This window comes from Haliotis cracherodii, unplaced genomic scaffold (assembly GCF_022045235.1).
Source record: "Haliotis cracherodii isolate W230 unplaced genomic scaffold, xgHalCrac1.p SCAF_15, whole genome shotgun sequence".
In the NCBI taxonomy this organism is placed as follows: domain Eukaryota; kingdom Metazoa; phylum Mollusca; class Gastropoda; order Lepetellida; family Haliotidae; genus Haliotis; species Haliotis cracherodii.
Genome location: NW_027266270.1, coordinates 5,294,085 through 5,306,323, shown reverse-complemented (window position 1 = coordinate 5,306,323; position 12,239 = coordinate 5,294,085). Strand labels below are relative to the sequence as shown.

At 37.3% G+C, this 12,239-nt stretch overlaps 1 protein-coding gene across 9 annotated transcripts in view; it reads left to right on the top strand.

Annotated features, from left to right (window-relative positions):
- LOC139462190 (paired box protein Pax-6-like) overlaps positions 1-12,239 on the top strand; it is an 88,726-nt gene that overhangs the window by 66,003 nt on the left and 10,484 nt on the right. For 8 of the 9 annotated variants that reach the window (XM_071243755.1, XM_071243756.1, XM_071243757.1 and 5 more), the window contains one exon: positions 9,592-9,817. In XM_071243755.1, the coding sequence (XP_071099856.1) occupies positions 9,592-9,817 (226 nt within the window). The remainder of the gene's footprint in view (positions 1-9,591; positions 9,818-12,239) is intronic. The other variant, XM_071243758.1, reaches the window with a different exon arrangement.

Below are 12,239 nucleotides of genomic sequence, written 5' to 3'. Positions count from 1 at the left end.
TAAGGTGGCAGGCGATGGCTAATGGGTTTTCTCCTATTATTACAAGGTCGATGATCAAAAGATATATATTCAGCACAAATCATAAACGATGTCGGACAGTCTAAACCTTTGTCGTTTGAAGACATGAAATCAAGGCTTTATATGAGCTTTTGTGACATTCTTTTGACGCCAAATAAAAAAATTAAGTCGTTTATATGCAAGTGACGATATAGGGAGTTGACGGCGGTGAGTTCATGCATGGGTGCAACTGATCAAATATCAAAGGTGACAGTTGATGTTTCATTGAAGGGCAAATGTCTATTGTATCACATTTGGGTCACATTGTATAACGAGACTAAAAGATGACAAGTATTACACCTTACACTGGTATTAGACAGGAAAATGCGTCATGCTTTGATATGTCTTCCTATTAGTTCAAGCCATCTTGGCTATTTGGGGAAATGGGTTCTTTAGGACGCGGCTGCCGAGAACAAGTCTGAAGTAAAATGTCATAACTTGTAGCCTATTCGTTCAAAATGATTTCATAATCAGTCAAATATATTCAATACTTACTTGTCATGTAATGGTTCTCGAAAAAGGAATGTTTGTTCATGCGAAGTAGCAGTAGGTTTATAAGTACCTAATTGAAATGACCATCTTTACTTGTTCGCTTAGCCGTGAAAGTTAATGAAATTGCAAAATTATTACAAATCCCCTCCGCATTCCCCCCAAACCGGATTTTCTCTAAGAGACTGATGAGGATGTGCTCGAGGGACAACAAAGGCTGGGAGGACGACATAAGAAGATCTGTTCAGATTTTCCCAGGAATACCTGATAAATTTAATTATCTTAAAATTTGCACTTAATTTCTTTTCTGAATTGGGCGTCCTTATCGTGCAGGTGCGAAGTAGTGTTCGATCATTACTCTGCAATGAAGATCAAATTGAGAGTGAGCTGATTAATTCTCTGATGATTCATAAGAAAGCTCCTGGCTATTCCTCTACATCTTGCAGTAGGAGTAAATTAACAAGAAAATCCCAAAGTATTGCCATTTGTTTGTAAGAATGGCTAGGTAATCCCCTTTGCCAGATCTAATCCAATATTTCTGTGGACCCTCGGTCTTTTTTCATCAGCGATTTAAACAAATACACGAGTAATGGAATCAAATACAGAGGACATGCATTTTATATGGCAAAATACACTTTAGAATTACATGAATCCTTTTCTTCTTCAAAGATTTCATTGATAAAGACATTATGATGTTGCGTAAGTGACACACATGCATTCATATAAGCATAAGCAAGAATAATCATTCTTCCACAGAATGGAGAACATCTTAAAACCGCCTTTTGTGTGTCAAATCATAATTCTTTCACAACTAACAGAATCATTCTTGATAATGTTCCAAGAAAATATATATCGAACCTTACTTCATTGTTTATTTACAAGTCATTTAGTAAAGTTGTGATTTATACCTTTGTGAACGAGGGAAGTGTCAACATTCCTTTCTTGTCCAAATTAGTTAGCATGTAAGTAGCGTTGGGTATTAAGCAAACTGATTTTACCAAAATATACATTGTATAATTTATTATATGTTTTTCAAGATTTTCATCACTTGAGCTACAGCATCGATTAGATTGGTGCTATTCTCACACCTGGGTTTATGTCTAATCCAACGTTCTCAATAATAAATGATATTTTACACGTCAAACTGTCAAAGCCTCGACACAATTTTGTTCCTTTGAGAAATATGATGTAACAATGATAAAATATTTAGGAGTACTTTCCCTCTCATAATTTTTCGCCGGTTTAAAGCTATTCATATCTCTTTAAATCTTTGAACATTCAAAAAGGTGAAAAGGGACACCATATCTATAACCGAATAAGGCAGTTTCATCAATTTCAAAATGATCTTTGCGAAATGCGATGGTTCAAATTATCCATCCTTGACTTTGTATTATCTTAGAAAAAATATTGAAAAAATATGATTTATGAAATTGGTATCACACGAGATCATATGTCCTATATACAATAGCCAGTGTATATAAAGAAACTGACATTAATAAACTGGTTTTGTGCTGTTTGACAAAATGTGTAGGTATGGATATATTCGTTAAATACAGCGTATTCTGGTTATACTACGTCGTATTCAACGTGCTGTATAACGTGTCTTGTCATTTAATACCAGTATTTAGGTTACGATGATACATTGAACATTTATAACAGCAAGTGAAGGTGTTATGTTATTTCTCATTTCATAAAAGAAATAACCTATAGGGATAACGTAAGGATACTTTACATGGAGGTTTGTCAGTGAAAGCTGGACCATAGTCTCAATAACGTGAGCGGTGTTGAAGAAATAAGCCATTGTCTTCGACTGAACATGCAAGATGTAATCAGCTGAATCTCCCACTGATGGTCTGGGCATTAAATGTCAAAGTCATGGTCAACTCCAATCCGAGACCAAAGGTCATCGAATGTCCATACGTCCAGATGTCCCGTTGTCATCACCCATGTTCTCCTCGCCCGAGCACTGGCCTGAGCGTAGACTCAAACTCCGACAAGGGGTCTCGCTTCTTTAATTATCCTGTAGTTGACAATTACTCCAAGTTGAGCGGGTGACGGAGTAGCCTGGGGCTTTTTCGTCAGCTTCTTCTAGGATGTGATGGGCGCGCACATGCTGGCCTAATGTTGGACCAATGCTTTCTCACCTAGGTTAAGATTTGTCTGAAGTTAGAGATGTGATATTACTGTCCATCCCGCCATTTTGACACCAATGGAAAGCGGGACATTTTCAGAGGGCGTCTGTGCTATGATTCAGATAGTAAACCGGTTCGTAAACTTGCCTTCCCTCACACACCTTTTGAAATATTAATTAAAACTTGACACATCTGGGATGATTTTTCTCAAAAAATCAAATCGCGTTCGCTTGACTGAACAATTTCCCGCCTGAGCGGCCATGGTGAGCTGGGTAGTCCCTCATTTGCATGTGGCTGTCTTTGTGCCACGCCGAAATCTAGGCCCTAATTCTCATTTATTTCTAGGCCCTTCGGCTCATCGCGATGATAATAAACGTCACCAATTTATTAAATCGTGAAAGCAGCCATTTTCTTGCGAGAGTAGCGCAGTTATCTGCGAAGAAAATTTCCGCTAGGTTGAACACATAACTATCTAAGACACCGTTAAGAAGTATAAAGTCGGGTGCCAAGTCTTCAACGCAAATTGGAACTTTTGCAGACTGCTTAAAAGCCCTCTACGGTCCCTATCGCCAAGCGACGCACTTGCCAAGGTTTCAGTCAGTCCTTCTAATTTGCACCCACGAATGTTGATTTTCGATTTAATTACCTTTCTTAGAACTGAAGAAATTTATCAGTCCCCGATGTAGCTACTTAGGGTGTCCCTTCCTCGCGGATGGACGCCCTTGCAGTCGCAAGCAAGGGTCACAGTGCGAACTAGCGGAGGTGACACATATCTCGTTAGTGTAATAAAAGGCCTAGAAGTAGATGGCTAGCTTCTTAAAGCTCTGTTAGATCGACACGGCAATTCATCAAGGCAACGGTGTTTCTGAGAACCAGAAATGAAAGTAATTTATATCTTGGCTGATGACAAGGCGATGGGAATTTCTCCCCTCGATGCAAGATGAAAACAAATTACTGCACGAGATTCACGTGTCTCCCCCGCTCGTGCACATTCAAAGCGGGCGCTGCCCGTGCATCACGAGGCGAACCCTAACTCTCTGTGTTAGCGCCGCTATAGCAATGTCACAGTGCCGCAAAGCACGATCCATCATGCTAAGTTTGGGCTGAAAGTGCCTCTATTCTCCATTGGGGCTTTCTTCTCAAGTCCATGGCATGGCAGCCAGAGGTACATCGTCTTTACAAACAGTTTGCTGGCATGCTCGCCTCGTGTACCCCCTGCCGTGACTCTGCAATGAAATACGACGCTGCAATTGGCGACGTCATTGATACTGTTAATTTTCTTTCCATCTTCCATTCAATTTCCTCTTTATTCACATGCAAATTCTCACGACTGTTTACGTACCACGCCCAATTAAATGCAGTTTGAGGCAAACAATGAATACGTGGAGCAAATCTACGTGACTGTTGCAATTCTAATTATCATGTTTATAACTGTTTGGATTCCAAATACAAAGTCATAGAAGCACATTTATATTCCCCAATAAAAGAAGAATATGTACTTTGTTCATCTCAGTGTCTGCATTGTTTGATCGAACTCATATACAGTACGGTTTCTGTTTATCTTTGTAACCAGGCCAATTTGATAACTGCTAATGGACTGCAAAATCTCACAGCGCTCATTGTGACAACCTATTTCATTTTTTACCAAACTTTTCATGTAATTAATGCTTGCAGTTCATGGAGCTCTCAACCCAAAGGTGGCCAGAATAGAGACCTACTTGTTAAACACACGCCATAATATCATATTCTTACAAATCAATACGTTTGTTTCTCAGTCCCATACGTATCTTATTTTTATAGTGTTTTTATATTTGCCCCATTACGTTGACGCGAAGAGGGCCCCTCTTGCACCATAAAACTCTACAGCAAGATTGCCTATGTACTCTGCCCCCTACTAAATCTACACAATTGATGACAGAAGGGGCATAATTGGCGACAAGATATCTTAAGTGAAATTCATTGGCGAGCTCCCTATGGGAGCAATAGAAGAGACAGAAGATTGAGCCCGTCTTGAAGGAAACAGACCAAATAGCTGGGAGACTCTAGCCCGCGTATCAATTTGTGGCGGCATCTCAATGATACGAATAGAAATCTTAATTATCATCGTCTTCCCGCAAGGTGCTCTCAGCCCGAGATACTTTATCATTCATGAAGGAAAATGCTCCCATTTCACCGCTGCTACAGTCCTTCATCTTTGTTTGAGTAACCGTGTCCTTTGCCGCCTACTTTCTGAGTTTTACTCCGGTACAGGGTCGCTCCAGTTTCTCTCACTCAAGCCATAGTCCCTGGCAGTGCTCATCTTTGTGTGAGTCGCCGTGTCTTTCGACACTAACATTCTTATTCTTGATTTTACTCTGGTGAAGGACCTTTCCAGTTTGTGTTAGTCTAATTAATACAAATCCCTGAAATTGTTATCTAACCATTTACACTGAATCGTCTTAGCTCCTTCCAATGGAGTGTCCTTTGCTATTTGCATATTGAAATGCTAGTGACATGGCTTAATATAGGTATGATTGGCATTCTATAAATACATCTATAAATGGTTCCAACGAAGTTTATGTAAATAACTTTTGCATTGTCATGAAAGTAAAATAATTATGTACGTTCTTAAGAACAGATATGAACTGTGAAACATAACATGTTGTTGACACATATACATCATATTTTAGTCTTAATGTTACATATCAAATGTTTGCATGATATAAAATATTTCATATTCATTAATTACATTATATATCTAATAGTGGACATGGAACATTAAGAGTCAAATATGTTCTATATGAGTCTACAAAGTGTTAAGTTTCAAGCTGGTTTTAACTTGTTTATAAGTAAACTATTTGAGACATGTTACTTTCAGTGTTAACTGAACCATTTCTTTCTTGCAAAGGGTTTAAGACATTATTTACCATATTTCCCTTCTCTTGTCTCTGTTTAACAACATGGACGGTGATTCGCGTTGTGGTCGGGATTGCTTTATTGCATACGCACTGCTAAATACGTATTGGCACGTCTTTGAACATGCATGAATAAGTAATATGGAGATTAATTAAATCCGAACAAAGGAAATAGGTTAGGATTAATGTTCCTGAATACATGTACCTCAGCGTGTTGACACATATACATAGCACATATGAGAAGTAGAATATTGTTGCAGCCTATGTTGTATTTGTTGGTTATGTTTATTTTGTAATTGATATTTGTGTTTTTCCTGTACACGAGCGCTTCTTCATATTCAAAAATGCAATGCACACTCATGAGTGTATCTACTAATCTAATTCAAAAAAATTAACATTATCAGTATGATAATTATTTGAGTAATGACTATATTAATCCTCTTTGGGTTAGATCATGTAGTATTTCCACACACACAAAGAAACTATCAAAGATGCCCTTTCGAAGATTTCTTGCAGATATTAAATACCTCTGGAAGCGTTTTATTACGAATAATATCTGACACAAAGTCGTTAAACAAAAGTCGCTGATTACTAAAACACATAACAAAATCGGTGTTATTATCTCTGATTAAAAATTCCAGTTCTGCAAAGTCCTGTAATCACCAAGGGGGTTGAATTAGTAAAATTTTATGACACTTTTAATTTGGGTAGCCCTGTGAGGCTGCTACAAAGGCCGTGATTGGCTCCTCTGAAAAATCGAGTCTCCTTTTCAAGAGAGTTCCTTGTTGTCATGGCCACACCGGGAAAACCTAGTCAACCGCAAAATTTGTAGAAAACATTAAAAAAGAAGGGGGGAGTTTGAAGCAGTAGAACTCGCACTAACGTGGTCTAGTCACGGACGGAAACTGCGACAAGACGGACCCTCTTATGTGATTTGAGACTGAGAGATGGCCCTCCAATCTTACCAATAAATCTCACTTTAAAATATTCGCCTGTTTTGACGTTAATTCATTTTCAATAGTATTTTCCATCAAAAGTCTCAGAATTTGAAATATTTCTTTTCAAGACGATTGGTTCAGGGTTGATTGTTTGCATTAGATAACAAATGTGCCTGTCTCCAGTTTCAAGTCGTATAAAGGGCGTGTTTCATCATTTTTATTGGAGTTTTGATCAGTTTTACTAAAGCCTTTATTCCATGTATATTTCAGTTTTTGCGAAAGATAGTGTATTAAACTGACAGTTAAGAATCACGAAAGTAGTTTATATAATCACGAAACTATAAATATATCAAATAACGTCAGGATATTAGCTCATCAAAGTGTACTCGTGTGCAATAATATAATTACCTCAAATGTCTTAAATATGCCTATACATAAGCAAAACAAAATACCTAACTGTATGTCCACTACGTACTCTCGTTTATCTACAATAAGTATGCAGTATGTCTTTTTCTCAAACTTTAACATTTTTTCCGTGAATATTTCATTTTGTTATTTTTTCCAGCTTTGATGTATACCATGTTTAGATGTGTCGTACTTTAAAGTTGTGGAGTCTTATACCTCCTTACTACTAGGGGAAACAATATCAAGTGTTTCTATTTCCTAAATTACAAACACTTCACCTCAACCGTATGCTATCACTATTAATAAAATGCACACGAACATGTATTATATTTAAAAACACATATTTACCCTCTGCCATGCCATGATGTTTGTAAGAAATATGTCAGTGTCCCAAGTTTCATGTTATTCCTTGCAAGAAGTGCTTACCTCAACCACACATATTTTCCTTAATACATAATAAATTATATGGCAAGATGTCCTGGGGTTGCGACACACGAAGAGAGAACACTAACACCATCCCCTGCCAAAATAGCCTGAATGAATGAGTGTCGGGCGAGAAACAGCGGTCAGGAATTTCCCCATGCCATTTCAGTATTTACTTGGCAGGGGATGTCAGAGGATATTGTTTGCATTAGGACATACGTTTCGTACTAATAAATCCATCATGATGGTCATAATAGTAGACAGAAACTGGGGCTAATGATATCTCCGGGACGTGACAACTGACAGAGTGACTGTGTATCTTGTCACACAGCTTGTCTGAAATGGTTAACCAACACTGTACTAAATTTCGTCATTTCGTGAATCATCTTGATGGACAATTGTTATACACTATGATTATCCTTTCTGTATATCACCAGTAATACTAATCCCGAATCGTGTCATTATTATTATGATCATTGCTTTTACCATCATTATTATTGATAGCTGTAAAGGAAGAAAACAGAATTCTTATATATATGATTTCCTCATTCGTACTGAGTAACCTTTTGTATTATTGACGATCATGTTGTATGTTGTCGGTATCGATACTTACGTAATATGTCGCCAACAAATACTAAGTCACTATTTAACGTGACTTCTTCATTTTTGTGCAAATGTGAAACACATCGATAAGATTTCTGTCTTCTTAAATTTTCAATTTTCTTAATAAATGTGTCTCAGCAATCAACTAATATCAGAGTGACTCAGATGAATATAATTGCTGGTGACGAATGTGAATTCCATTTTCTCATGCTAATAATGGACTTTGTGGATTGTATCAAGATGCATTTTTAACCTTAACCCAATTTCTATTTCGTCTTCGCGTACATTTTGCTATACGCGTATGCTATATTTTACATTTCGATATATGTAAAAAATGGTTTGGGATTGTATTTTCCTGATACTAACATGACAAACATAATACGCTACCATTGTTTGTAACCATGGGCGTATGTTGCATTATATCTGAATACCAACCATGGACGAATTTTTGAATCACATAAACTATTAAATGCAATTTACTTTATGTGATCCTTTAAAGAGACTAACACTCGAAACTGGTCAAATGTATGCTAAATAATGTTACTTGGATCATCGGTAGAAAATTGCATTCTGTTGTTATCACTGTGTTTTTTACTTACAGAAATGAGTTCGGTACATGATGTACAATTCCATATGACACGGTTTCACTTGAATAAAAATGTTAATAACATTTAAAGTAAAAACCACCTGACAGTTTCGATTTATGACTATATTTTATAATATAACTGTTTTCAGTAAATTTCAATATATTTTTCATATTGTAATTATTAAATAGTGCACAAAATGGAATGCCTCTGATGATAATGTATAAACTGGAATTAGACATAAGTTCGTCTCTACAAGAATGGTTATTACATGATTTTAATACGAAAACAATATAACCCCAAAACACTCTCATGAATGATGATTTTTGTTGTTTTGAACATGTGCTTTTTTGAAGCTTTTCATGGAAAAATAGATAACTGAATTTTTAATTGAGTAACTACATGATTTTAGAAACATTAAGGTGTTTGCCTTAAACCAGTGATGAATACGTTCTTCGCTGTTGACATTTATTAATGTCAATATTGTAATGACCAAGCTGGGGCGAACGAAATAGAGACAAGCAACGGACGTTATAGTTACAACTAGCCTGAGTACTAGTTTACATATATTTTGCTTTAATACCAGATGTTACACACATTATAAATTCAACACTCACATGAATATATTCTTATATCTCTCGTACCTGTAAAATGTAATAATAATGATACCCTGCAACATATTCAGTTGACTACATGCAATAAGAAGTAGGACTTAAAATCTTCGAAACGGACTTAATTTAGAAAATTACTATTCATAAACCGAAGCAGAAATGTTTAGCCACGTGGGAAGGTGGGGATGGAGAAATGTTAACCTTCCCTTTATTCTCTCACGAGATGTATATTCTTTCACGAGATTATATTCTTTCACGAGATGTATATTCTTTCACGATATCATATTCTTTCACTAGATGTATATGTTGGTGCCAGAGGCTGCTGCGCTTAACAACCTAGAAATTAATATAGGTCCGTAATATTCGTAAACCAAATAAGAAAGAAACTAGAGTTTCGACAATGGAGACAACAATGTTTTGGCATAAATTAATTTTGATGCATATTCTGATTTCAGGTATCTTCAATCAATCGTGTCCTACGGACACTGGCCAGTGAGAACCAGAAAGTTATGGGCCAGAGTTCCATGTATGATAAACTTGGTCTTCTGAACGGTCAGGGCTGGCCTCGGCCAAACCCTTGGTATACACCTACAGTTTCCATGCACGGGGGCCTCGGCGCTCCCTCCGCCTACCCCCCTCCTCAAACAACCTCCCCAATGGCATCTGAGAAGAAAAGTAAGTGTAAGTATAAACTTTAATCTTTATAAAACACCTTTTTGAAGGAATTATGTTTTACATTCTCAAGACAAAGTCATAAGTGTTCCTTGAATATGTACATGTTATGAACGCAATGGGTTGAGTGTGGGTATATGAAGGAAGTGGTGCATTTTTAGAGTGTAACTGTATAAGGTTACACTTTCAATATACTTTCTACAGTTCATGACAAATGAAGGGTATGTGACTTACATATCGTAGAAAGTTTGAAAGACAGACTAAACAGCGCGCATAACAGGCAAGGATGATGGATTCAGAAGATACAGCAAACGAACTGTGGAAATATGTTGTGACAAAGTATGAATATAGTGGATTTGGAAATTCCCAGATAAACATGACGGTCAACTATAAAACCTTGTGTAGTGCCGTATTCTGTGTAAACAGCATAGAACGTGTCATGATACACCCCAAAGTTGATTGAATTATTGAAAGAATTATTACAATCCCGTGTATTAACAGAAAATGTTATTCCATATGGGCAAGACAGGAACAGCAGACATATAGCAATGTTCATTTTGCCCTTTGATATTTTTCCACATATCGCATTTACAGAGCAGAGATGTTGCACTTCTTATGCAAAACTTTTCAGTATAATGGTACTTAAAAGTAAAACAACAAAATTGAAACTGTTATTTAAGCTCGCACTCGTCTATCATGTATTTCCATTATAATATACACAGACAGTAATCCTATTTCAAACAATTTAACATTTATGTAATGAAAAAGAAGAGATTTACATTGGTGTATCAAGACATGAGAACATAATTATTTTCAAAAATGAACAAAGTTAGATATTTATCGTCACATTCACTATTCAGATTAACAGATTAAGTACGCGCATCAATAATGGAAAAGAACATATAAATGACTTGACATCGTTTAATCTGTATATCAATTCTATATAACCTTTTAAAAGGCTTAAAGGTGGCCATAACTTCTATTCAACCACGGTTCAAACTTTCTTCTCATAGAACGCTAAATGGTACTTTTAACTTGCATAATGTTGGCCTGCTCAACGGGATAAGTTAGTCAATCAGTATGCTTTGATGGATATTGCTTCTTAAATGCTTACAATGCATTCTTCATCCTAAATGTATCAAACATAATGCAATGTATTCGGCACCGAACACCCATCTATCATCACTGCCACACCGTTGGTGTTGATCATAGAGGACAACTCTTTGTATAACATGTAATTTATTTTATGTCTGTCTGAAAAAATTGTTTGAAATTAATGGAAGGCATGTATCGCTCCATTGGGGGCGATAAATACAACTCTCCACAAGTGTAAATTTTATTACGTCAGTCTCGCTTCTGGTATAGCACTGCATTAATGTAGTAACGTACATATGTCAGAACAATGTGGTGCCAAACAATGGCTTTTTTTATTCAGACATCAGTGACAATCAACATGCCACTTTTACTACTGATGGGGTCTTTAGACTTATCTAAACTTGTCTTAACGTGTATGGTATTATCTGTGGGGGTGGGGGCGGGGTTCAATGTCACGAGGGACGGAGGATAGGGGATACATAACATGGGTAAGAAACAGATGCGGGGGGTAAAGGGTGTATTACATTCAGATTAACCCATCAATACGTGAATCAATGTCCAGTAGCAGGCGATGACCGCTCTTGACAGTCTGGTCAGTTTCACGCAACATTTACGCCTAGCAACATAAAAACCTCCCCAATTGGTTGTAATCCCCCTCACAGCCTCCCGTGGGGTCTTCTCACAAATCCTTGTCCCCAGCACAATTGAAAGAACTGTTACACCTACCCCCGTACTTCTTTGCGTAATAGCCACTACGCGCTATCACAGATTACAACATTTCAATAATAGCCACAGGCGCAGTCCGGAGTTATTGTCTCCCCTTTCTATCACTTTATTCCCCTCATTTATGTACTTATGTAACTTTAATTGAGTTATATTAAGAGTTAATCGACCTTTTGGGAACGCAACTCAGTCCAATCATGGCCTATATCCGCTTAGCCGGGGGCCAGCCATAGGGCCGGAAGTCGCCATCTGCGCATGTCAGACAGTACCCCTCACCACGTGTTTTTGCAGAAGGCGTAGCTTGGAGGAATTTGCTGTTAAAAATTGTAGAAATTAATCAAAAGCATGTAACAACACGTATTGATAAATGACCAGTCTCCGATAGCGAGTCCATAACGATTACTGCTAAGGGTCCGACATCGATGCATTCATCGACGCAACAATCGCGTATTTTTGTTATTGAAACCAATGACTTTTACTAGGGATGAAACCCTCTGGCCATTGTTCAATGTCGTCGACATGTCTGGCGCGCTATTCACACGTTCCTCTTAATCCCTGCGCAGGTAAATAAGAGGAGAATAGAAACGATTAAATCCCTTGGACTGAGAAGGCC